At 51.9% G+C, this 27,197-nt stretch overlaps 1 protein-coding gene and 1 non-coding gene across 2 annotated transcripts; both read left to right on the forward strand.

Annotated features, from left to right (window-relative positions):
• Positions 1–16,856: 16,856 nt before the first annotated feature.
• VSIG8 (V-set and immunoglobulin domain containing 8) lies at positions 16,857–24,282 on the forward strand. Its single transcript, XM_068966776.1, has 7 exons — positions 16,857–16,905; positions 20,460–20,635; positions 21,155–21,356; positions 21,480–21,701; positions 22,435–22,554; positions 22,881–23,088; positions 24,003–24,282. The coding sequence occupies exons 1-7, from the start codon at positions 16,857–16,859 to the stop codon at positions 24,280–24,282; spliced, it is 1,257 nt and encodes a 418-aa protein (XP_068822877.1).
• Positions 24,283–26,294: 2,012 nt separating this feature from the next.
• LOC138074829 (U1 spliceosomal RNA) lies at positions 26,295–26,455 on the forward strand. Its single transcript, XR_011144632.1, has one exon. It is a non-coding gene; the product is annotated as a U1 spliceosomal RNA (small nuclear RNA).
• The last annotated feature ends 742 nt before the right edge of the window (positions 26,456–27,197 follow it).

The following is a 27,197-nucleotide window of genomic DNA, read 5'->3' on the forward strand; positions in this document are numbered from 1 at the left end:
GGGAACCCCTCTGCCCCTCAAGATGCCTTCAAGGGGGGCAGGTTCCTCCCCAGCTCTCGATGTCCATAGCTGCTGCTAATCAAGAGTTCTGAGTTATAGATTAAATCTATTCTACTTCTGTAAGGGTAGTCCAGCTTTCTTGCTGGGGGGAATGTGGCTGCTCTGGACTGAATGGGGAACCAAATAGGTTATGGGGGCTCTGGGCTGTGGGCAGTATGATGGTCGAGACAGAAATGAAAGGCTTCTCTCTCATGGGCAACCTCCTAAGCCGGGTGGTCCCTTTGTCCTGGGGTCTCTTGGCTTTTGCGGTGACCCTCTGGCATGCTGTCTTCATGTCCACTTTCAGCTCAGTCTCATCTCTGTCCCCACTCCGTGCCCAGGGCAGAGGCATTTCATGGCAAGGAGCTAGAGATGCTGGCTCAGGGAGGGGCTGAGGCAAGGGCCGGGGCAGGAGGTGCCAGAGCTCTTACAGGCACATGCCTGTGACTCAGACCGTGAATGTTGAGAGGGTGACGTTTGAACCTGGGGCTCACCCTCCTGTCTCAGCTCTCTCCTGCCAGAGCCCTTTCAACTCTTGGTAGTGTCACCGCACAGGCACCAGCCCCATCTCCCATCAGGGCACCACCCTGCCTGCCCGGTCCCCTTACCCAACACAGCTGTCTCCTCACTCAAGTGGCCGGCTCTCTTTAGTCCCCCTCACTCCAATAAGTGGGGCTTCCCAAAGCCATCTTCCTCAGTGTTAGCTTGCCTCACTCTTCCTCAAAATATTCTTCATTCATTCATTCACTCGCCCAAGTATCTCTGAGTACCTGCCAGATGCCAGGTACATTTCTAGTGAAGTCAATGTCCAGTGAACGCAGTGAACCTGGTTCCAGTCCCAGAGAAGCATCTCATCTGTGTCCATCAGTCTGCTCTTGCTTTCCACCAGATTTCTTGTATCTTTAGAAAAGTCTCAGCCTATTTAGAAGGACTTAATGATCAGGCTCCCATTTTGGACTGTGTACTAGCTTCCAGAGATGGAGCCAGTTCTCCATTTTTGTATGTCTTTGCGGGGAAAGGGCCTCCATCCAGCTCCCATCACTATGGCAACCTCCCTCCCCCTCAGTTTCATTTATCCAATCTAGAGTCTGGTCTTGTCTCCTTTGGTGGGTCCTGTGCTGAGAGGAGGCAGAGGACAGCTGCCGGGCACATCCCAGGTGTTTACAACACCAGGTTACAAGGGCCTTGGGCAAGAGTCCTTCATTTATAGGACCCAGGGAGCGTGGGCAAGCTGCTTCCTGTGCTGCCCCTGCCTCTGAATCTTCCCCAGGCTCCTTCCTCACCATCCCCACCAGGGAAGATTGCTATCCCCTTCCTTCCTAAATCAGATGGGCAGCCTCACCAGTCGTGTGGGGAAGAGGCTTTCTCACCTTCCCTGCTCCCTTTCACTTCCCCTAAGTGCATCCCTCGTACCTGAAGAAGTTGGTCTTGTCCTCCCCAGGGGTCTTGTAAAGATGTGGTACCCAGCCTGGGATGGGAGAGACAACATGGCAGCTGCTGAGAGAGCCGGCCAACGTGCCTAGGGTCTAAGTATTCCTAGTTGTTGTTCAGTCACCACCTCTCTGTGACCCCATGGACTGTGGCACTCCAGGCTCCTCTGTCCTCCACTATCTCCCAGAGTTTGCTCAAATTCATGTCAACTGAGCCAGTGATGCCATTCAACCATCTCATCTTCTGTGGCCCCCTCCTCCTCCAATCTTTCCCAGCATCAGGGTCTTTTCTAACGAGTCAGCTGTTTGGAGTGAGTGGAATGGGTGAATTTAACTCAGATGACCATTATATCTACTACTGCGGGCAGGAATCCCTCCGAAGAAATGGAGTAGCCATTGTGGTCAACAAAAGAGTCCAAAATGCAGTACTTGGATGCAGTCTCAAAAACGACAGAATGATCTCTGTTCGTTTCTAAGGCAAACCATTCAATATCACGGTAATCCAAATCTATGCCCCAACCAGTAACACTGAAGAAACTGAAGTTGAATGGTTTTATGAAGACCTACAGGACCTTTTAGAACTAACACTCCAAAAAGACGTCCTTTTCATTATAGGGGACTGGAATGCAAAAGTAGGAAGTCAAGAAACACCTGGAGTAACAGGCAAATTTGGCTTTGGAGTACGGAATGAAGCAGGGCAAAGGCTAATAGTATTTTGCCAAGAAAATGCACTGGTCATAGCAAACACCCTCTTCCAACAACACAAGAGAAGACTCTACACATGGACATCACCAGATGGTCAACACCGAAATCAGACTGATTATATTCTTTGCAGCCAAAGATGGAGAAGCTCTATACAGTCAACAAAAACAAGACCAGGAGCTGACTGTGGCTCAGATCATGAACTCCTTATTGCCAAATTCAGACTCAAACTGAAGAAAGTAGGGAAAACCACTAGACCATTCAGGTATGACCTAAATCAAATCCCTTATGATTATACAGTGGAAGTGAGAAATAGATTTAAGGGCCTAGATCTGACAGATAGAGTGCCTGATGAACTATGGAATGAGGTTCATGACATTGTACAGGAGACAGGGATCAAGACCATCCCCATGGAAAAGAAAAGCAAAAAGCAAAATGGCTGCCTGGGGAGGCCTTATAAATAGCTGTGAAAAGAAGAGAGGCAAAAAGCAAAGGAGAAAAGGAAAGATATTAGCATCTGAATGCAGAGTTCCAAAGAATAGCAAGAAGAGATAAGAAAGCCTTCTTCAGCGATCAATGCAAAGAAATAGAGGAAAACAACAGAATGGGAAAGACTAGAGATCTCTTTAAGAAAATTAGAGATACCAAGGGAACATTTCATGCAAAGATGGGCTCGATAAAGGACAGAAATGGTATGGACCTAACAGAAGCAGATGTTAAGAAGAGGTGGCAAGAATACACAGAAGAACTGTACAAAAAAGATCTTAATGACCCAGATAATCACGATGGTGTGATCACTCATCTAGAGCCAGACATCCTGGAACGTGAAGTCAAATGGGCCTTAGAAAGCATCACTATGAACAAAGCTAGTGGAGGTGATGGAATTCCAGTTGAGCTGTTTCAAATCCTGAAAGATGATGCTGTGAAAGTGCTGCACTCAATATGCCAGCAAATTTGGAAAACTCAGCAGTGGCCACAGGAATGGAAAAGGTCAGTTTTCATTCCAATTCCAAAGAAAGGCAATGCCAAAGAATGCTCAAACTACCGCACAGTTGCACTCATCTCACATGCTAGTAAATTAATGCTCAAAATTCTCCAAGCCAGGCTTCAGCAATACATGAACTGTGAACTCCCTGATGTTCAAGCTGGTTTTAGAAAAGACAGAGCAACCAGAGATCAAATTGCCAACATCCACTGGATCATGGAAAAAGCAAGAGAGTTCCAGAAAAATATCTATTTCTGCTTTATTGACTATGCCAAAGCCTTTGACTGTGTGGATCACAATCAACTGTGGAAAATTCTGAAAGAGATGGGAATACCAGACCACCTGATCTGCCTCTTGAGAAATCTGTATGCAGGTCAGGAAGCAACAGTTAGAACTGGACATGGAACAACAGACTGGTTCCAAATAGGAAAAGGAGTACGTCAAGGCTGTATATTGTCACCCTGCTTATTTAACTTATATGCAGAGTACATCCTGAGAAACGCTGGACTGGAAGAAACACAAGCTGGAATCAAGATTGCCGGGAGAAATGTCAATAACCTCAGATATGCAGATGACACCACCCTCTTGGCAGAAAGTGAAGAGGAACTAAAAAGCCTCTTGATGAAAGTGGAAGAGGAGAGTGAAAATGTTGGCTTAAAGCTCAACATTCAGAAAACGAAGATCATGGCATCTGTTCCCATCACTTCATGGGAAATAGATGGGGAAACAGTAGAAACAGTGGCAGACTTTATTTTTTGGGGTTCCAAAATCACTGCAGATGGTGACTGCAGCCATGAAATTAAAAGACACTTACTCCTTGGAAGAAAAGTTATGACCAACCTAGATAGTATATTCAAAAGCAGAGACATTACTTTGCCAACAAAGGTCCATCTAGTCTAGGCTATGGTTTTTCCTGTGGTCATGTATGGATGTGAGAGTTGGACTGTGAAGAAAGCTGAACGCCGAAGAATTGATGCTTTTGAACTGTGGTGTTGGAGAAGACTCTTGAGAGTCCTTTGGACTGCAAGGAGATCCAACCAGTCCATTTTGAAGGAGATCAGCCCTGGGATTTCTTTGGAAGGAATGATGCTAAAGCTGAAGCTCCAGTACTTTGGCCACGTCATGTGAAGAGTTGACTCATTGGAAAGACTCTGATGCTGGGAGGGATTGGGAGCAGGAGGAGAAGGGGACGACAGAGGATGAGATGGCTGGAGGATGGCATCACTGACTAGATGGACGTGAGTCTGAGTGAACTCCGGGAGTTGGTGATGGACAGGGAGGCCTGGCATGCTGCGATTCATGGGGTTGCAAAGAGTCGGACACGACTGAGTGACTGAACTGAACTGAACTGAATAGCTGTTTGAACTGTGGTCAGATTTCCTTGCCATCAAGGGACTGGTCGCCAGTTGTTGTAGGGAGGGGGAGGCCCCCCTACAGGGCCCACAAGTGGGCTCTTGTCTAACACTCGGGAAAGAATTGTCTGAGGAGACACATGCTGACAAAGCAAGAGATTTTATTGGGAAAGGGCACCCAGGTGGAGAGCAGTAGGGTAAGGGAACCCAGGAGAACTGCTCTGCTGCATGGCTCGCAGTCTTGGGTTTTATGGTGATGGGATTAGTTTCCAGGTGGTCTTTGGCCAATCATTCTAATTCAGAGTCTTTCCTGGTGGCGCACGCATCACTCAGCCAAGATGGATGCTAGTGGGAAGTGGACGGACACGTGGTGTCTCCTTTCAACCTTTCCGGAACTCTTCTGGTTGGTGGAGGCTTATTAGTTCCATATTCCTTATCAGGATCTCTTGTCATAAAACAACTCATGCAAATGGTTACTATGGTGCCTGGTCAGGGTGGGCGGTTTCAATCAGTGTGGTTCCCCTAACAACTCCCCCCTGAGAGACTTCATACTCAAGATACTTCTTGGGAATTGGGGCAGAGGTGTCTTTCTTCTGTAACTTCTTCCTGTTGTGGATGGGTGTAGGCCTGCCTAGCAGAGTAGAAGTCTCTCTCTACCAGATCTAAGTCAAGGTATTTTTTGCCTGAAACCAGCATTCACCCTTGTAATAACAGCAATTTAGTTTGAAACTGTTGGCCCCTCTCAGAGATGAAATAGACAGGGGCCAAACAGGAGACCTAACAGGATTTTCATCTGTGGTGACCCTCAAGAGTCTTCTCCAGCACCACAATTTGTAAGCATCAATTCTTCAGCACTCAGCCTTTATGGTCCAACTCTAATATTCCTACATGACTACTGGAAAACCCATAGCTTTGACTACCTGGACCTTTGTCGGCAAAGTGATGATTCTGCTTTTTAAAATGCTGTCTAGGTTTGTCATAGCTTTCCTTCAAAGGAGCAAGCATCTTTAAATTTTATGGCTGCAGTCAACGTCTGCAGTGATTTTGGAGCCCAAGGGGAAAAAAAATCTGTCACTGTTTCCACCTTTTCTCCATCTATTTGCCATGAAGTGATGGGACTGGATGCCATGATCTTAGTTTTCTTAACGCTGAGTTTCAAGCCAGCATTCTCACCCGCCTCTTTCACCCTCATCAAAAGGCTCTTTAGTTCCTCTTCATTTTCTGCCATTAGAGTGGTGTCATCTGTGTATCTAAGGTTGTTAATATTTCTCCTGGCAATCTTGATTCCAGCCAGGTATTTCGCATGATGTACTCTGCATATAAGTTAAATAAACAGAGTGGCAATATACAGCCTTGTCCTATGCCTTTCCCAATTTTGAACCAGTTGTTTCATGTCTGGTTCTAACTGTTGCTTCCTGACCTGCATACAGGTTTCTCAGGAGACAGATAAAATTCTTTAAGAATTTTCCACAGTTTTTTGTGATCCACACAGTCAAAGGCTTTAGCAGTCAATAAAGCAGAATTTCCGAAATTCCCTTGCTTTCTCCATGATCCAGTGAATGTTGGCAATTTAGTCTTTGATTCCTCTACTTCTTTGAAACCCAGCTTGTACATCTGGAAGTTCTCAGTTCACGTACTGCTGAAGCCTGGCTTGAAAGGTTTTGAGCATCACTTTGCTCCAATGCATTATGCACTATGTGGAGTGAGTGCAATTTGTACGGTAGTTTGAACATTCTTTGGCGTTACCCTTCTTTGGGATTGGAATGAGAACTGACCTTTTCCAGTACTGTGGCCACAGTTGAATTTTCCGAATTTGCTGACATACTGAGTGCCACACTTTTAATGCAGTTAATAATACCTGCAGGGACCAAGGAGTGGGTCCTTACTTGTTCCAGGGGACCTTCTTCTCAGGAAAGTTAGAAACGGCCTTGGGTATCTAGAGTTTGCCCAGCTTCTTACCTATGTTATCCAGCTCAGGGCTGGGAGGAACAAGCTCCCTTGGAGTGAAGGTCAAGAAGAAAAGGGCTTGCATGCCCATTGCTAATTTCTGAGCCAGGTAGAGAAAAATGGTCCAATTTTGTGGGTTAAAAGCAAGACCAACACTTCCTCAGAACTCTTTGCAGGTGAAATGGAGCCTGTGTTGTGCTGTGCTTAGTCACTCAGTCGTGTCCGACTCTTTGCAACCCCATGGGCTGTAGCCTGCCAGGCTCCTCTGTCCATGGGGATTCTCCAGGCAAGAATAATGGAAGGGGTTGCCATGCCCTTCTCCATGGGATCTGCCTAACTCAGGGATCGAATCCAGGTCTCCTGCATTGCAGGCAAATACTTTACCGTCTGAGCCACCAGGGAAGCCCAAAATTGGAGCCTGACAGATCCCAAAGCCTAAAAGTGAGACTGTCTTGACATGGCCTGGGGTGGGCAGCTAGAAGTTACGTGACTGGGATTTGGCTTTGGAGATGGGAGAATGGAGCCACCTCTGATCAAATGAAGATAGTTTGGGGGAAAATCTTAAGAGTTCTCCCCTCAGAGTTGTCCCCTCTAGGGATTCTCTGAGCTGGCCCATGATGTGAGAGAGGTTTGATTTCTTCTCTCAGGATAACTGAGAAGCCCCACACAGGCTTCTGTGGCTTCAGGACTGGCCTGAATCATCAGCAGGAATCTAATCCCTAGAAGTGGAGCATTCCTGACAGCCAGGCAGGCAGCTGTCATTTGAGGCCAGCTGGCTGCATCTGGTCACCTTTTATAAATCCTCCCCCTTTCTCACTGAGGAATGGAAAGGGAGATAATTACAGGGAAAGATTCCCTGGTGTTAAATGGGGGCTGGAGGGTTCAGGCTGCATGATACAGTGGAAGAGCCAGCAAGGGACTGTAGTAAGCCCAGCTTGCAGGGGGGCGGGGGTGGGACATGGAGATAAAGAGAGAACATGAAATTGTTTTGAAAGCATAATGGATCTCCCCCCATGGCTTCCCACCTGCCCCATTCAGGAACAACCAGCCGCAGACTTGTTACTTGAGGCCGGACTTTTGGGTGGGCAGTGTTTTCCCCTAGGGGTGGCTTCAACTTTCCCTCCTAGGGCTCAGGGGTAGAAATGAACTCTGCTATAGCAGCTTAGGGGTCTCTGGGAGGCTGTGAAATTCCAAGCTGTGGTTCAGTGTGGAGGAAATCTGGGGGTAAGTAAGAAGCGCTCATTGGTGTATTGCCTTTGTTGACATACAGATGTTAGAACCTTGCAAGGAAAAAAAAAAAAAAAAAGTGCCCAAGCTATTAACTTTGTTGTATGAGTACCTGTTTGACTTTGAGTGTCTGATTGACTATGAGTACCAGCTCCCTTTCTTCTGAACGTTGGGTGTTCTGGTTCTTGCAACGTCAGACTGGGCTGGTGCAGCCTGGAAAATCCAGTGGCTGGACGCCACCACAGAGCACTGAGTCAGGTCTGCAGGCAGCCTCCTGGGCACGTGTGCCTATTGCCTGTGTCACACTGCACTGGTGCTTGGAGGCGGTCTCAGAACCTTTGCCCCTGCCGCAGAAGCAACACCAAAGGGGCACGACTTAGCAGCCAGCTCTGGTGGCTGAGCCAGGCTGTCCCTGACTCAGTGGGGTCCTGGGATGTCCTCCAGTACCTCCTGAAAGCCTCAGTATCCCCGTCAGTGACTCTAGCCACCTCTGGGCATTAACTGGTCTCAATAAAATACTTTGACTAAGCTCAGATGAAAGGCGCTCAGGATATTTCAAAGCCAGTCAGGGTTTTTGGGGTGAGGAAGGGTGGCAGTTGTTGAGGTGACAGTGGAGGGGAGACGCTGGAGTCTCAGACAAGAAGTCTGGGTGTAGAGTCCACGGAGTGCCTTGCTCTGGTTCCTCACTCGTCCCCCCACACTGCTGCTTCTGGGGACCGAGGCGCCTGGGAGAGGACTGTGGGGAGGAGTGGCTCACTCCAGACCAGACGTCTCACATTCTAGGCTGCTGCCAAGGTGGCCTGCCCCCCTTTCCCTCCCTCTCCCACCCTCTGAGAGAGATCCTGGCAAATCATACCAAGGTTACCTGGGAGAAATTCATTTCCAACATCACGGAAATCTAGAGTCCCAGAAAAGACCAAGTTATTCTTGATTTGACTGGCTTTAAATAGCTTAGACCTTCCCGCTGTCCTCAGCCTCCAAGCTCCCAAGCTCCCAGCCCTGCATTTCTTCCCACATTCTCCACATCCTCTTGGGAGCAGGGGAGCCATCACCTCCCTGCGCTTGGATGACTTTGAGACTGTGATAGGAATAGGGTCCCTGGAAAGAGGAGTCAAGGGGCTGAGTGGGAGTGGGGAGTTGGAGAAACTGCCCAGAGCTCATGAGCTTTTTTGTACAGATCCTGGGAAAGACTGCTTTGTCCCAAGAGCTAGTGGGAGTGAGCGCCAAATCATAGAATGTCAAGGCTGGAAACGACATCCAAGACTCTTTTACCCTGGAAACTTCTTTGTAAACTAATCAAATGGTTGGACCATCTGAGCTTGCACACCCTAAGAGATGGGCTGCTCATTACCTCATAAAGCAAAACCTAAACTGTCTTAGATCAACCCCAATGCTCAGAAAGTTCTTAACATGGAGTCACTACATGTCTTCCTGACCATTCTCCAGGGTCCTAGTTCTGCTTCTTGGGACCGCATAAAACAAGTTCACGTTTTCTTCATGACGCCCCTCCAGATATCTCCTACCCCAGCTATTGTGCGGCCTGACACCCTGGGGGAAGCGTGTGCAGTTCAGGAACACAGTGTTCTTCTGAGCATTTGGTAAGGAGAGAGAGAAGCGTGTTGGAGGGAGGAAGTGGGGGAAACTGGGAAATCTTCCACTTATCCCTTGGGCTGGGCATGTCGCTCTTCTGACAGTTCACACTCTCACCGTCCCAGGCAGCCCTGGCCAAGCTCTGTTGTCTACGAGCCCCACCCCCTCTGGCACCACCTCCTGCTTTCCCAGCGTCCAGGCAACAGGAAACAAACAGGGAGGGCAGAGTGCGGGCTGGTCGGAAGGGCTTAGTGGGCAAGGCCTTGCAGCAGACACACACCCAGCTTTGCTCTGCTATCTGAAGGCTCCCCACAGCTTCCCTGGCAAATTCCAGGAAAACAAGGCAAGACTGGAAACCACTCAGGAGCGGCGGGCAAGGGGAAGCACAGCTCCCTCTGGGGACATGTGTTGGAGAATCCAGCTGGCAGAACCCAAGGCAAATTTTACTTCTATAAAGTAAAATTATATTTTCAGTTCAGTTCAGTCGTTCAGTCGTGTCGAACTCTTTGCGACCCCATGAATCTCACCATGCCAGGCCTCCCTGTTCATCACCAACTCCCGGCGTTCACTCAGACTCACCTCCATCGAGTCCGTGATGCCATCCAGCCATCTCATCCTCTGTCATCCCCTTCTCCTCCTGCTCCCAATCCCTCCCAGCATCAGAGTCTTTTCCAATGAGTCAACTCTTCACATGACGTGGCCAAAGTACTGGAGTTTCAGCTTTAGCATCATTCCTTCCAAAGAAATCCCAGGGCTGATCCCCTTCAGAATGGACTGGTTGGATCTCCTTGCAGTCCAAAGGACTCTCAAGAGTCTTCTCCAACACCACAGTTCAAAAGCATCAATTCTTCAGCACTCAGCCCTCTTCACAGTCCAACTCTCACATCCATACATGACTACTTAAAAAACCATAGCCTTGACTAGACAGACCTTTGTTGGCAAAGTAATGTCTCTGCTTTTGAATATACTATCTAGGTTGGTCATAACTTTTCTTCCAAGGAGTAAGCGTCTTCTAATTTCATGGCTGCAATCACCATCTGCAGTGATTTTGGAGCCCCCCAAAATGAAGTCTGCCACTGTTTCCACTGTTTCCCCATCTATTTGCCATGAAGTGATGGGACCGGATGCCATGATCTTCATTTTCTGAATGTTGAGCTTTAAGCCAACTTTTTCACTCTCCTCTTTCACTTTTATCAAGAGGCTTTTTAGTTCTTCTTCACTTTCTGCCATAAGGGTGGTGTCATCTGCATATCTGAGGTTATTGAAATTTCTCCTGGCAATCTTGATTCCAGCTTGTGTTTCTTCCAGTCCAGCATTTCTCAGGATGTACTCTGCATATAAGTTGAATAAGCAGGGTGACAATATACAGCCTTGACGTACTCCTTTTCCTATTTGGAACCAGTCTGTTGTTCCATGTCCAGTTCATGTTGCTTCCTGACCTGCATACAGATTTCTCAAGAGGCATATCAGGTGGTCTGGTATTCCCATCTCTTTCAGAATTTTCCACAGTTGATTGTGATCCACTCAGTCAAAGGCTTTGGCATAGTCAATAAAGCAGAAATAGATGTTTTTTTGGAACTCTCTTGCTTTTTCCATGATCCAGCGGATGTTGGCAATTTGATCTCTGGTTCCTCTGCCTTTTCTAAAACCAGTATAAATACTGATACCGAAGATCAAAGTCCTGTTGGACATGTAGGGTAATCATCACAAGGTCTCTCTCTCCCTGCATGCAAACATACACGGTCCAGGATGATCTGTCTTCATTGCCTGGTTTATCCCGGGGTCTAGCTCTGACCCCAGGGGGCACTTGGGCAGATAGGGTAGAAGGTCCCCAGAGGTTCAGTTCTCAAGGATTGTGCCTCCTCAGTCCAAAAATACCATCAGCTGTCTTTTCTAACTTCACTCTCTCCTCTGCTGTGTCTGCCAGGGCTCTGGTTTATTTTTCAAGGACTGAAATACTCTGCCGGCCACCTCTTTCCACTCTCAGACAAACCAAGTACATCCTTAGTTATCCTTCAGATCGGTGTTTAAAGGTCATTTCCGCCACGCCAGGGGGTCTTGCCACATATGATGGGAGGTCATCAGCCTGTGATAGGAGCTGGTGCCCCTTCCCTTGTCTGTCTCCCCCTCCAGACTGAGCGCTCCAGAAGACAGAATTGTGTTAACCGTTGCTTCCCCAGGGCCTAGACACTAGGCCCGGCTGGTTTGTTGACTGGATGAAGGTTCTGCAAGAAATGGTTGGTCTCGTTGAGGTGAGTTCCCTTTTATCCTTAAGGACTCTTAATTCTTCAGGTTTGTCATCAGGGATTCACATAGTCTTTCAAAGTGAATTCTTCTTTCCTCCACTGTTCCCTTGATAACAATTCAGTTTGTAGTGTTTAAGCAGCCACACTTTGCTAAGACATTCTGCTGATAAAGTAGGTTAGACCACTCCTTTCAGCGATGGGCACAATTTCGGGGCTGTCTGCTCTTCTGACTGTAGGTCAGCTCCAGGATGTCTCCTGCTGGCAGAAGTCTGGGTGTATCCAGGCTCCCTCCTAGCATCCCCGTTCTTCTGAAGTGGATGAGCAGGAATCACTGAGCCTTGGGAAGCCTGAGCTGAGAGGTAAGGAGACCCTGGGTCTCACATCTCAGAAACTCTTGCCCTCTAGCCTTGACCAGGGCCTCAGTCCCTAAACCCTAATCTTGTTTCTGAAACTGAACCTCACTCGTGGATCTTATCCTTCTCTGTGTTCTCAGTCGCTCAGTTGTGTCCAACTCTTTGTGACCCCATGGACTGTAGCCCACCAGGCTCCTCTGTTCACGGGATTCTCCAGGCAAGAATACTGGAGTGGGTTGCCATTTCTCCTCCAGGGGATCCTCCCGACCCAGCGACTGAACGTGCATCTCTGGCGTCTCCTGCATTGGCAGGTGGAATCTTTACCACTGAGCCACCTGGGAAGCCTTTTCTAAACTGTAACTCTTCCCTGTCTGAACTCGACATGCTCCCATCACAGCACCTCTACCACCCCTAGGCACCTCCATTCTTCTTGTCCAAGCAGGACCTCACCTGGCGGATCTCTGACACCAAACCTTCACTGAGAGCTGGGATTCCCAGGCTTCTCTGTGCTGTGTACCAGGTGCCTCTGTTTGCCCTCTCTGAGCGTGAGACTGTCTGTCCCATGGCTCTCCTGCCACCAGAGCCTTTCCTCAGAGGTTTTCTCTGCTCAGCACTCCAAGGGTTGCTGTTTGCTCCCTGGATGTCACAGGGGTGAGCCTGGGCCCTGGAGGGGAGATGGGGAGCTTGAAGCTGAGCCTAGGAGGCCTGGGGGAGGGGTTGGGGATAGTTCCAGGCAGATGGGGGGAGCCTGTCACCCCCCCACGGTGTCCTGGGGTTGGGCTGCCCCTCCTCTCAGAAGCAGCCTCTGGGCCTCTCTGGGTCCTTGTCTGCCTCTTCTCTCTGTCTCTGTACTCCTGATCACGCCTTTCCAAGTTTCTGTCTTTGAGTGTCTGTTTCTGCTTTAGAAGAGAAGCAAATACAACCCAGACTGGCGGTGTGTGTGTGTGTGTGTGTGCGCGTGCACGATAGAGGGGCCATTCTCCTCTAGGGAGCTATGGATTTCTCAAAGAAAAACAAGGGGCCCTTTTGGAAATTGGTGCGCTCTGTTGCAGACTGTAGCCTGGATTCTCTGCCTCCTGTCCCTCTCTCAGCTTCTGGGTGGGCCACCTGGATGGCATCTGTGCTTCCCTGCCCCTTTACTAACCTCTGCCTCTCCCACTCTCTCTCTCTCTCTATGGGGGCACACAGGGAATCCCAATACTTTCCTGGATCTGCCCAGACATTTATAGGACCTGAAAAGGAAGTGGGTGGGGCAATGGGATGTTTGGGGTGGAGACTGGTGGGGAAAAGGGAGGGAAAAACCGGGGGAGGGGGCCTCCTCCCCAGGATGAAAATCACAGAGAAAGGGGGGCTGTGGGCTGGTCCCAGAGGGAAGGGCCATGGGCTGGACTTGTGCTTTGAAAATTGAGCAGATACCCCAATGCCATCACTCCAATACTACCCTCTCAAACCCCTGCAGGGCTCAGGCGCAAGGCAGAAATGCCAACAGCTTCTTTTATGGGCCCCAGATTGCAAGGAGGTGGCAATTAGCCCTCAGTGGGTCAAAGGGGAACAACAATGTGTCCTGCCTTTTGAGACTTTGAGGAGCCCCTGCACGGAGACCTCAAAAGTGGCTGTTCTCTCAGGAGCATCTAGGCCCTTGGTCTCCCCTAGTGCCAATCTCCTCGACTTCAAAACCAGGAACCACCTCACCCAAGTAAAACTGCCTCTGATGGACCCCATCGTCCAGTTCCATTTGGTGTCAGAGCCCCACTCACCGATATAACTTCCTGCATCCCCTCCGCAAACACCCTTCTGGGAGCTTGACCAGATGGTGAGCTTAGGTCATGGAGCAGAATTTAAGAGGTTGTATTTCTTATGCGATTCAGTTGCTTTATATCTTTCAGATAGGCGTGCATGTATTTAGAACTCTTTCCCAAATTTGGAAACCCCATTGGACATGTGCCACTGGTATTATCACAGAAGAAAGGAACGGAAATTCCAGCCAAAGTCAGACTGAATGAATGAAGGCTGAGGTCTTTCTATATCATAAATACATCCTCATTTTTGATCCCCATGAATCCTCTGTCCATGTAACTTTAACCAAAGTTTTAACTCTAACCACAACCTCAGTTCAGTTCAGTCGCTCAGTCGTGTCTGACTCTTTGCGACCCCATGAATCTCACCATGCCAGGCCTCCCTGTCCTCACCAACTCCCGGAGTTCACTCAGACTCACGTCCATAGAGTCTGTGATGCCATCCAGCCATCTCATCCTCGGTCGTCCCCTTCTCCTCCTGCCCCCAATCCCTCCCAGCATCAGAGTCTTTTCCAATGAGTCAGCTCTTCCCATGAGGTGGCCAAAGTACTGGAGTTTCAGCTTTAGCATCATTCCTTCCAAAGAAATCCCAGGGCTGATCTCCTTCAGAATGGACTGGTTGGATCTCCTTGCAGTCCAAGGGACTCTCAAGAGTCTTCTCCAACACCACAGTTCAAAAGCATCAATTCTTCAGTGCTCAGCTTTCTTCACAGTCCAACTCTCACATCCATACATGACCACAGGAAAAACCATAGCCTTGACTAGACAGACCTTTGTTGGCAAAGTAAGGTCTCTGCTTTTGAATATGCCATCTAGGTTGGTCATAACTTTCCTTCCAAGGAATAAGCGTCTTTTAATTTCATGGCTGCAGTCACCATCTGCAGTGATTTTGGAGCCCCCAAAAATAAAGTCTGACACTGTTTCCACTGTTTCCCCATCGATTTACCACGCCTATTCTAACTCAAATCCCAAACTCAAGTCTAACCCAGCTCTAAATCCAATCCTAAATCAATCTGAAGCCTGCCTTTGATTGCATTCCCAGGCAACTCTGTAGATGACACTAAAACCCTGTTCCTTATCAAAACACGAATCCCAGCCATGAAGCCTAGCCTCAATTCTAGCTGTAGTTCTATCCTTAATCCCAACGTTAACTCTCATCCCAAGCTCAAATCTGACCTCAGCCTCATTCCTCATTCCACCTAACCTCAATCTTAATCTCAGCTCCAGCCTTCTCTCCAACTCTAACAGTAGCTAAAATTCGGAATCCAGTTAAACTCCAGCCCTACATTTCAGTCTAAAGGAACCACAATCTTACTCCTCTCTTTTCAGACCCCCTCTTCCTGGCCCCACCTGTTCACCCCTCCACCTATCATTGCCTTTCCCCATGAGTGGGTCTAGTAACCCACAGGATTGCTATGCCCTTTTCTTGGTCCAGTCTGGACTGAGAGTCAGGATGCCTGCTTGTTCTCCACTTAGTCAGGCCATAGCAGCATCACCTAGACTGAATCTTTGTGTTTTTCCAGACCTCTGTTTCCCCATCTGTAAAGTGGGAATAATGATCTGTGCTCTCCAGAGTGTGCAGGCCAATCCCATAATCCTTAAAGTGAATAAGGAAATAAGGACATTTACAGTGTACAACTCGTGGGCCCCGGAGCACCCTGTTATTGTTGGGAGTGCAGCTGGGGGGCTGGAATGCAGAGATTCCAGCGTGGACTCCTTGTGCTTCCTTATTGTTCTATCTTATTTTTCCCAGAGGGGTGGGCCCTGGCAGCGTCCTGAGCCCCGTGACTCTCTCCTAGACTCTTCCCCATCCCCTTCCTGTGCCCCTGTCAGCGACGGGGCAGGACCTCTAAGCCTCTGGAGAGGGTTGAATTGTTGAAAAAAGCCACTCATCGCTGGGCCCCTACCACTGTGTATGGGGCAGTCCTGGAGTCTAGGAGAGGCCCAAGACCTGTTCTGGGACCCCCCACCCCCTGGATCAACGAGCAAGGGCTGGCCCTCCATTTTCTCCCCCTGCCCAGCAGGACTTCTCATCCCAGCTCCAACCTGCCTGGAATGGCGGGCGCTTAGTCACCCTGATGACCGTCCACATCAGGAGGGTCCTTGGTTTCCAAGGGCGCCATTCTGTCCCTGAAGGAAGGGTGTAAAGAGGGGCTTGGTACCACTCAACAGACACTCTGGTGAGGGCTGTACATGTACAATGGCACGCCCCTTCCCCTGCCGTCCTGGTGCTCATTTCCCCAGCAGCCTCTCACCCGCCCGTCCACTCACCTCACTCCCTCTGCACCCACTGGGCCCTCTCCTCGTAGGCCTCACTGAACTGGTTTTAGTTGTGTGTGGGAGGTGGGGGGCTGGATCCCCTGTAACACACCCGGTTCTGCAGGATCCCCTGCACCTGGGGGTGACCCTGTCTCAGGTATAGGCGCAGGGCACAGCTCCAGAGCGGGCAGCCAGGGGAAGAGCCTGCTTCCCCACAGACCCCTCCCCTCCTCCTTTCAGCTCAGGAGGCCTGACGCCCTTTGAAGTCCTGGGTCCCTTTCATCTGGGGCCTTCCCTCCAGTCCCAGCGTCCCCTTCCCTGGTGCCCTTTCCCATAGGTCTTGACCTGGGTGGGAGGGGGTCTGCAGGGTCAGGGAAAAGAGCAGGGCATGGGATTTGGAATCCTGCGTGTCAGACACAGTGCCCTGGGGTCAGCGCCAGCCTTTAGCTCCTGGTCACCCCTCCATCCCCAGTCTGGCTTCCCCTTCTTCTTCTCCATTCCACTGAGGGAAGAGGCAACAAATGAGTGGTGAGGGGTGCTCCGTGGACGCTGTAAAATTGGGCGACTGTTGTCACCCCGAGGATGGGGCCAGGAGGAAGTGGAAGTTTAACAGGTGCCTAATTACAAGTCCCGCTGGCCGTCCTGCGCCTCTCTCAGGATAGGGAAGAGCTTGGGGAAGGGCTGGGTGATGCCTGGGTAGGCCACTCTTTGTCACCCTGCTAATTAGGGCTCCTGGGACTCCTCCCCAAGGCGGGGACCAGGCCCCCTCCCTCCTGTAGAAATAACTCCGGCTGCTCCCCAGCAGAGCACTTGCTGCACCCTCCTGGGCCCTCCGCTCCCCTTCCCTCCACCTGTCCCCACACACCCACAGCCGCCGGCCCGCAGCCACCGGATCCCAGCCCCGGCGGAGGAAGCACCAAACCTAGAGATATGGGAGTCCGAGGAGCATTCCACCTTCTGCTTGCGTGCCTGAGCCCAGGTATGGGGCTGGGCAGGGGCGGGATGCCCACCTGAAGCTGGATGCACAGGAGAAAGGCAATGAGGGGCTCACAGAGGAGCCTGGAAGGTGGGCTCGGATTCCCTGGCAGGGTGCTGCCCACCCTCGCCCTGCTGGGCTGGGGTTTGGATGTTGCCAAGGGGACCTCTCCCCAGGAGAGTCCTGCACTTGAAGGTTTGGGGCATGTGTTCTTGGATGGCTCTTCACTGTGTCCTTGAACCTGTGGGGCTCACACACGTTTGGACATGCTGTGAATGGGAGCATAGGGCTCACTAGGAGTTACTATGGGAACTGGGGGTGGGGGCTGAGGAGGAGCCTGGAAAGATCCCTTTTCTATTGGTCTGTGTGCTATTCTCAGTGGGAGGGCCTCCCACCCAGCCCACTTGCCTGAAGAGGGCAGAGGCTTGGGCTGGTGGAGAAAGAATGGGCTGCTTCCAGCAGGACTGGGCCCCTGCACTGTGAGAGCTCCAGGGTAGCACCCAGCCCGTCCAGGGTGAGCCTGGGGAGGGCGGGGAAGGTGACTCCTGGAGCCCCCTCCCTGGGACACACCTGGAGGGCAGGGCTCCGGACTGGACATCAAGGCTGCCTGCCCCCATCTGTGTGGGCATCGGCAGACATGGCTGAGATGCTCTTGGGGGTCAGGGTGCAGGCTGAGGGGGCACAGGGGAGGAGCTCAGGGAGGGGGGAGCCTGTGAGTGACTGCCTTTCTGGCAGCAAGCCTGCAACCCCTTCTCTGTCTGGTGGGAGCTGGCCTGGCTGAGCTTACTGTGGAAGCTGTGCTGTGGGGACCTGGCACATCTCTGTGTGTCATGTGTACCTTTTGTGGGGGCTGCCGTTTCTCCCCTCCCTTCCCTTCTCCTCCCTTATCTGCAGAAGGAGGGTTCATGGCTCTGGAAGCAGCTTACAAATTCACAAAGGACTTACAAGCTGAGAGTAGACACGGCTATTGAGATATCTGTCCTCTTCCTTGGCAAGACTGTTGTGATTTCCCTGCCCCTCCTCCAAGTCTCTGCACCCAACTCTCGCTCTTCCACTCTGGTCTTCTTCCATCCCCCCAGCTTCTCTCTCCTCTCACACTCCCTGGAGGTACTTCCTTAGGACCACAGCAAGAGGAGTGAAGGTGAGACGCCAGGAATGACTTCCCCAGGAGAGTAAGAGGGTGCAGAAAGGCTGGGAAGAGGTTGAGAGAGATTTAGGGAGACTGAAAGGCTAGGGTGAGGCTCCCTGGCCTGGAACAAAGGCAGACACTCTGCCTAGTGCAGGGTGGAGACACTCTCTTTCAGTCCATCCCTCCCTCCCAAGCCCCCTGCCCAGAATACTTACCCTCCTGCCCAGCTGGCTCCCAGGGTGTGGAGAGCATTCTCTTGTTGGTTGCTTTCGACAGACAGTCCTTCCCCAGGGTGGAGCCTCTGTACTCCACTGAGTTCTGGCTCATCTCTGGCTTGCTGGCTTGCCTTGCGCCAGCCCAGGACCTGGCAGATGGTGTTAGGATCCTTATCTCAGGAGTCAGGTGGTGTTAGCATGGCCTGGGGCTAGAGAAGGCATCATCAAGTCCCGTTAGAGCCCCAGCAGCTAGTCTGCCTGCTCTGGGTTACCCTGGAGGCTTGAGCAGGGGTGGGGGGCGGGTTCAGGGCATGGCTGATGGCCCAGTTGGGATCCTGAGGGGCAGGTTCAGTGATGCCTGTGGTGCTGTGGATGTTGAAAGGGCACCTGCTGGCTCTCTAAGAACCAGACTAAGCTTCTGTAGCTTAGTCTTGAATGAATGCACATGGGGGATTGCCAGTGTATGCAGTGGGTGTATCTTCTGGATTAATATGTACCTGCGTTTGTGTGTAGCTGTGTGTCTGTATGGCTGTGTGGATCTGACAGTGTCTGTGTGTATAGGAAGGTGGGACTTCATAGGTAGGTATCCGCATTTTGAAGGTGTGTAAGAGTGTGTCTATGTGTTGATGTCTCTGGCTGTGACAGTGTATAATCCTGTGTGTGTGAGACGCTCTCTAAGTGTGCAGGTGGTCCCGGGAGAGAGCCAGAGAAGCAAAAGCAGGATGGGCAACTGAGACCAGGGGCTGAGATGCCAAAGGACTCGCTGATTCTTGCAGAGTGAGCCAGGCTGGGCAAGGGGCCGGGGGCAAGGGGATGCCAGAGACTGGGAGGTGGCACGCTGCCCCCTCAGCCAGGGTTGGGGCCCTTTGGGCACTGCCCCCCCACCCAACTTCGCGTTCCTCTGTAGGTCCAACAAGTTGGGGCTAGCACTTGCCTGGGGCTTCAGGGGAGGGAGGGAGAGATCAGTCCTGAGCTTCCAGATCCTGGCTCCTCACCCGGGGCTGACTCAGTGAGGCTAGGGCTGGTGGCAGCGGGAGGGGCCCCAAGTGGAGCGAGCATGTGACGGTGGCTGTACCTGAGGCACAGGATCACACAGGGGGCAGGACGCAGAGCACGCAACGCCGCATGCCTTCATGCAAGGCTCACCCGTCCTATACTACAGACGACTGCAGCCATGGTCTCAGCACCGTCATTCACTGTCACACACGGATGCAGCCAAGCTCCTGGTCACAGCTGCACACAGGCACACGCTATCACTCAGAGCACTTACACAGCCAGGCACACACTGTCACACGGGCACACAGCCGCAGACATGCACTGTCATACACACACACACAGAGACTACCCATTCTTCTGCTCCCTGGGCCGGAAGGGGACTCCAGAGGTCATGGTGTCCATCCTCCTGCCTCTGGACGCGACCACTTCACTTGGTCCAGACAGATGTGGCTTTTAACTAGCTAGTCGCTTCCATCAGAGCATTTAACAACTCGACGTGCTCCACATGTCTGCACACACAGGCACACACGCGCTCACACCCACAGGTACTGTCATGTGAATATAGAAGCAGACACTCTACCTAGCCATGTGCATAAATCTCCCTACAGTACACATAAGCAGACACAAACACCCATAAACACACAGAGTCCATATGTGGACATATCCACACACGCATAGATAATCATGCATACCCACAAGCATTCATATTTTATTTTAAAATTTTATTATTTTTATTTTGGCGGTGCTGGGTCTTCACTGCAGAACATGGGCTTTCTCGAGTTGTGGCGCACAGGCTCTAGAGCGTGTTGGCTCAATAGCTGTGGCGCACGGGCTTAGCTGCCTCACAGTGTGTAGGATCTTAGTTCCTTGACCAGGTGTCACACTCACATCCCCTGCATTGGAGGGCGAATTCTTAACCACTGGACCACCAGAGAAGTCCCATATACAAGCATTCTTAACAACTATATATATACAAAATAGAAACAGTATAGTTGCCATTCTACACAGTTATAGAATACAGACACGCTAACACAAGTCAGCACAGATATGCACTGTTCAAATCATGCACACTCTGAGAGCAGGCCCTACTCCCTGAGGAAACCGCACTGAGGCCTGGGCTGCCACTGACGAGGAATGGTGGAGAGAAGGGAGCTGAAGCTGATCACCCAAGCCCTGGTCCCGCTCCCCTCATCCCATCTGCCCTGCCTGTATCCTAGCACTGCTGTCTGCTGTACGGATCAACGGGGATGGCCAGGAGATCCTGTACCTGGCGGAAGGTGACAATGTGAGGCTGGGCTGCCCCTACATCCTGGACCCTGAGGACTACGGTCCTAACGGGCTGGACATCGAGTGGAAGCAGGTCAACTCAGACCCCTCACATCGGGAGAATGTGGTAAGTGCTGGGTACGTGATTCTCCTTACTCCACACTTCATAGTATTTACTTGTTGGGCAGCTAGCACACTGCAGGGTAAATAAGAAAACCCAGCCCTTGAACTTTCCCCAAGGCTTCTCAGAGAATGGGGCAATGGGGAGGAGCTGTGTAATTTCCAATCAAGCCAGTCAGTCAGGCCACCTCCCCCCACCCCACTCCAAAAAGAAGACAGACACTGTCCTGGCCCGACCTTATACTTCCAGCTCAGATAGCCTTTGATTGAGTACCATCCAGCTTCTCTGTGTGCCTGTGGCTTTATTCACCTCATCCCATTTAATCCTCGCATGCCCCTGGGAGGTAGCTATTAGGCAGAGAGTGCCTGACTTCATATGATCTCACCCATTCTGTTAAAAGTCAGGCATTATCACTCCCGTTTTTCATCCAAGAAAGCTGAGTCTCAGGAAAGTTCAGTGAATTGCCCCAGACAGCCAATCCTTGGCTCTGCCTGTCTCACCATCTCTGTTTTCTTCTCTTCACAGTTCCTTAGTTACCAGGACAAGAGGATCAACCATGGCAACCTCCCCCATCTGCAGCAGAGGGTCCGCTTTGCAGCCTCAGACCCCAGCCAGTACGATGCCTCCATTACCCTCTCGAACCTGCAAGTCTCCGACACAGCCACCTATGAGTGCCGGGTGAAGAAGACCACTGTGGCCACCCGGAAGGTCATCATCACTGTCCAAGGTATGAGCAGACTCCTCTGGGATCCCCTTCCCCAGACTTCAGAATCAAGGGTGCCTTGGCCACCCTGAGCCTGGCTCTGCCTCTTGGCTGGGCCCTGGCTCACAACTACCCTCTTCCCTGTAGCGCGGCCTGCGGTGCCCTTGTGTTGGTCTGAGGGCCACTTTACACACGGCAATGATGTGGTACTGAAGTGCTTTGCCAATGGGGGCAGCCCACCTCTCACCTACAAGTGGGCCAAGATCAGCGGGCATACTCACCCCTACCGTGCTGGGTCCTACCATTCTCAGCACAGCTTCCACTCTGAGCTCTCCTACCAGGAGTCCTTCCACAGCTCCATCAGTCAAGGTGAGGGGGCCTTGGGAAAGGGGAAGATGGGGATGCTGGGTCCTGCTGGGGCTTCCCTAGCTCATCAGCGGCATCAACTGTGGGAGACTCCTCCTCTGAGCCTGTTCCAGAAGCTGCTATAGAGGGAAGAAGAGAAGGCAAAAGGGGAGAGTCAGTCGAAAGCAGTATGACTAATTCGGAAAGAGGATGGTTTCAGATAGAGCTGGGTTTGCATTCTGGCTGGACCACGACTGGCAGCAAGGCTCAGGCAAGTGGCTTGACCTCTCTGTGCCGTGGTTTCATTCTACGGTACATGAAAAGGGAATGGTAAGGGTCATTCTCCAAGGGTGTGTGAGAATTAAACAGGATGAGGTGTGTAAAGCTGCTGGCACAGAGAGATGCTGACTGGTACTCACAATCAAAGATGATCAGAGCTGGAAGGAACCTTAGAATTCCTCTGGTCTAACCCGGTCCTCACTGTACAAATGAGGAGACTGAGGCTCAGGGAGGGGGCATATTTCCCTAAGGTCAGAGAGTGAAATCATGGCCTCTTTCCTGTTGCTGGGAAAGGGGCCTTCCTTGCCTCTCTTTCAGCAGGGGAAGGTGACTCACCTGGACACAGTGGGGTGGACTTTTGTGTGTACATACACCCTCCTTCCCTGGGCCAACCCGCAGTGGTCTAGGCTGGGGTGAAGCTCTCAAACACCAAGCCCCTTGGCCTCACCATTGCCCTCTGATGCTCCTTCAGTTTCAGGCTTGAACAACGGTGACCTAGTGTTGAAGGACATTTCCTACAAGGATGATGGGCTGTATCAGTGCACAGTGGCCAACCACGTGGGCTACAGCGTGTGTGTGGTGGAGGTGAAGGTCTCAGGTGGGTGCAGGCAATGGCTTGTTGGCTGGGAGGGTTGGATGGGAGGCAGCTGGGCTGTATTTTGGAGTCTCAGCAGGCTCAGCCTTATGGGTCTCATCAATGCATATAGCTCTGCCAAGGTCAGCCAGGAAGCCCTGGGAGAAACATGCAAATATGAGGAGTTAACTTGCCTCTCCCCATATATTCCTCACTGTGTGTCCAAGGGCCCTGGGACCCCCTGGATCCCCCATCCTTTTTCACACAGAAGCCCTGTGCTTGCCACTCCGGGTTAGCCAAGCACCTGCCAGGCTGCAGAAAGCCTGACTAGTCTCTACTTCTCTCCCCAGACACCCGGCGCATAGGAATCATCATCGGCGCAGTGCTGGGCTCTTTGCTCGCACTGGGCTGCCTCTTGGTGGGCATCTGGGGGCTCGTCTGCTGCTGCTGCGGGGGCGCCGGGGTCGGCGGCGGCTCCCGCGGTACCTTCGGCTACGGCGGCGGGGTCGGCCGCGGGGTCGGCGGAGGGGCCTGCGGCGACTTGTCTAATGAGATCAGGTAAAACCTGATGCATGCTGCATGCTGCTGCGCGGCAGGGGACCGGCGCGCTGCTCCCTCTCACCCCTGCCTGCCACCGGCCGGCTGGGACCCCCACCCCCACCCTGCCTGCCATCGCCACGGAGTGCTGGGATCGCAGCATGTCAACTGGCCACTCATCGCATGGCTTTTGTCTTTCCTTCCCCTGCCAGTCTCCACTTCTGCTCCCCTGCCCTCCACATCCCTCGCGTCTTTGCACCTCTCTGTCTTGTCTAGACTGTAAGCTCCTGGAGGGCAGGGCCTGTATTTATTTTTTCTCTTTTCCCTTGTATCGCGCCGGTGAGAATTCTTGGACATGCCTATTTAAGAAGAGTTCATTAATATTAAGAATAGTGCTAATAACTTCTATTAGAAACAAACTAGAAATAAAAATAGAACAAGACTAGGAGTGCTAATGATTGCAATGCCCTGGGGATGGAGAAAAAGATGGAGAAGATTAAGAGAGGAGAGACGAGAAAAGAGGAAGAGAGAGGGCAAGGTCAGGGTTAAGGAAGGAAAGAAGGTCAGGGAAAGCAGCTCCTTCTGGATCTCCAAGGTTCCCTTTCTATCAGAGCTGGTGGTTCTGCGAAAACATCAGAAGGGGACAGGAGGGCGCCTAGATGCGGCGGCCTGCCCTGCCGTGGGCTGTCCGGCCATGTGTGGACAAGCCCGGTCCGGAGGAGGACGGGGACGGTGGCTCCGGGAACGCTGCGGAGCCGCGGGTCCAGGAAGGGGCAGAGGGGGAGAGTAGGTCGAGGCTGAGGCTGAGAGGCGAGGGGAGGCGGAGGGAGGCGCGGGAGACGAGAGACTGCCAAGAGCCCCCGGCTCTGCCCAGGCCGTGCCCACGCCGCGCCGCGGAGGAGCCCGCTCACCCGCCCGCCTGTTGTTTTCCACAGAGAGGACGCCGTGGCGCCCGGGTGCAAAGCCAGCGGGCGCGGCAGCCGCGTCACCCACCTCCTGGGGCGCCCGACGCAGAACGTCAGCCACTCCCTGCGCCGCAAGTACGCGCCTGCGCCCTGCGGCGGCCCGGAGGACGTGGCCCTGGCGCCCCGCCCCGCCCCCGCGGCCGCCGCCTGCGAAGCGGGCCCGTCCCCGGTCTACGTCCAGGTCAAGAGCGCCGAGCCCGCCAGCGCCGCCGAGGGGCCGCGGCAGAGCAAGGACGGGCTGCTGGTGTGAGCGCGCGGCACTGGGCTGCGCCCCGGCTGGGAGCGGGGCGCGGGGCTCTCTGCTCGCAGCTGGGGACGCGCTCCGGCCGGCGCCGACCTCGGCTGCTCCCGGCCGCGCGGCGGCTGAGGGCTGAGGACGTTTCCCTCGGGAACTGAGTCGAGCGGCTGAGCCGCCTCCTCTAAACGTGGGAGAGGGCGGGAGAAGGCAGAGAAAGGCCATCTGGGCCCTCTCCTCATCCTCGGAGCCTGCAGGCTCCTGGAGAGGGAGAGAGGAGGAAGTGTCCGAGAGCGCACGAAGCCGGTGGCCCGTTTCCCCAGCCAAGGCAGAGAGCCCCGGGGGCTGGGTGGGTGGGGACCTGGACTGAATTGTGAGTGTGAGAGCTGAGCTCTGAGGCAGCAGTGTTAGCACAATAAAGAAAATGTAAGATTCGAGACTGAGGTGGCTGTGGTTGCACGGAGGTTTGGGCACGGGGTCAGGGTGGTGGGCCATGCTCAGGGGTAGGGGAGGGGTCGTTGCTTCCTGTTGTCCAGCATCATTTCCTCAACATGTGCCCCATACCCTCCTTGATCGGGAGCAGTCAGAGCTGGAAGGGGGCTGCCTAATCCTACCCTTTCCCTAGGCAGATGGAGAAACGGAGACTCCTCAGGCTTGATTTTCAATCCAGAATCCTGCTTTTCTCTTTTATTCCAGAAATCAAAAGAGATAACAAGGAACTGGCAGGCATGACCTCTCTGAATATTCCCTGACCATTCTCAGCATGTTTCTTCCTTCTCTCACCTACCAAATCCCGACTTCCTGATCTCTCCCAGATGTATGCCATCCTTTTCAACACTAGGAAGGGTTTCAGTAGAAAGACTAAATTCATCTAACCTAGCCCCCTTTCTCGGAGAAGGCAATGGCAACCCACTCCAGCACTCTTGCCTGGAAAATCCCATGGATGAAGGAGCCTGGTAGGCTGCAGTCTATGGGGTCGCTAAGAGTCAGGCACGACTGAGCGACTTCACTTTCACTTTTCAGTTTCATGCGTTGGAGAAGGAAATGGCAAACCACTCCAGTGTTCTCGCCTTGAGAATCCCAGGGACGGGGGAGCCTGGTGGGCTGCCGTCTATGGGGTCGCACAGACTCGGACACGACTGAAGTGACTTAGCAGCAGCAGCAGCTGCAGCAGCTGCCCCCTTTTTAATGGAAAGGGGATTGACATTTATCGGGCACCCTCTGACTGCCAGGTGCTTTCTGATATTTCGTCTTATTTAATCCTGTGAGGTGCAGTATCCCATTATATAGATGAAGCAGCTGAGGCTCAGAGGTATTAAGTATCTTAACCAAGGTCACAGGTAATAACAGGCATGTTTGACTCTTAGGCATCATGCTTTTTCCCTGACATTTTAATTCCTTCTTCTACATTCCTGACAAAAGGTATTTCAACCTCTTCTTGAATACCTGCAGTGGCACCTCCCAAATCAGTCCGTTTGGCTTCTGCCTGTCAGAGATCTCTTTCTCCTGTTGAACTCAAATTGGGTCCCTGTGTTGTTTTTATCCCTTGGTCCAAGTGCTACTCTTAGTGAGCCCTAAGCATCACATTCTCAGTTCAGCTGCCTCTAATGGACCAAGTGGCTGTACTCCACACTGGATGATTGCAACAGGCACACGACTGGACCTGTGCCTGGTTTAGGGGTTGAGGGTCTTCTGAGGAGAATAGTACTTCAAGGTCACTCTGCTCTACGTGCTTCTGCCCAGCCACCTGCCTCTGAGAGCGTAGCGCTTCCTTTTCTTTGTCTTTTTTTTTTTTTTGGCTTCTTTTTCTCTTAAGGAGAAGCAGGGCTCCTGAAGTCTTTCTGCTTTACCCTGTGGCCATGTGAACTGTGGGGAATGGATGGACCTCAGAGTTTGTTGATAGAGGACACTCTGAAACCTTGCTTGGTTGTACGTAACTAGGAAACCCTTCTTGTTGGCTTGGGTACTTGCAAAAGGGTAATGGCATCTCTGGTTCTGCCTTGATAGAGTTTGGGGAGAGAAAGGAGAGACGATGGCAGGGGCGACGCCGTGATCACGAAGGTGGTTTTCCCAGGGCAAGGCTCACCCATTGCACTCTGGATGTGCTGCCCCTGTGATTTACTCAAATGTGGGAAACTCGGTGGCATAATTTGTGCTAGTGGGGGGACTGCATTCACACTTTCTCCTGAAGAAGAACAAAAGAAAGAAGAGACGATTGTGGAACAGAGGGAGCCAGGGAGAGATGTCTTAGAGTGGGGGTTGGGGGGTGGAGGTTGGGATTCTTGAGGCTGGATGGGGAGGGAGTAAGGGGACTAAGTAAGGGAAGCAGAGAACTCCAGGAACCATCCTTCCCTCATTTATTTGGAGACATTTAACAGCTCCTGTAGGATGATTTGTTCATAGAGAGAACTTCAGCAGGATGCTGGGCCTAGCACATGTTTGCCGTAAGGCTGGAGATTGAAGGGTGACTTGGGGAGGGCTCTCCCAGTCTTAGACCCTCCAGCTCAGCTCCCTGCAAGGAAGGGAGGTACAGAGGCAGCCAGCTGTGCAGGTTGTGTTGAATGACATCATCTTCCCCATTCCAGGAAACAGGGAGCCATACTCAGACTTAGCCTTCCTTTGAAGGGTGAGAACAACAAGGTGCTGGCAAGAAAAGCTCATTAAGAAGCAGTAAGAGATTTTAGAGGGACTTTGGAAACAACTTTCGGCAGGGTGACTCAACAGGGAAGCCCAGGAAGTTCCTAAATCCCTAAATAAATGATCACTGCACTCGTCACTTCTGGGTGAGAAAGGATGGGAGTTTCTGCTCTGAAGGTTTTGCTTCAGGGACACCTTGGGCTTTTTCATTTTTCCTGCTTGTCAGTATTGGGGAACATTTATGGTAGTAAATGTTTACGAGTGGTTTTGGGAGCGAAGTTGAGTGTGTAGGG

This window comes from Capricornis sumatraensis, chromosome 2 (genome assembly GCF_032405125.1).
Source record: "Capricornis sumatraensis isolate serow.1 chromosome 2, serow.2, whole genome shotgun sequence".
Classification (NCBI taxonomy): domain Eukaryota; kingdom Metazoa; phylum Chordata; class Mammalia; order Artiodactyla; family Bovidae; genus Capricornis; species Capricornis sumatraensis.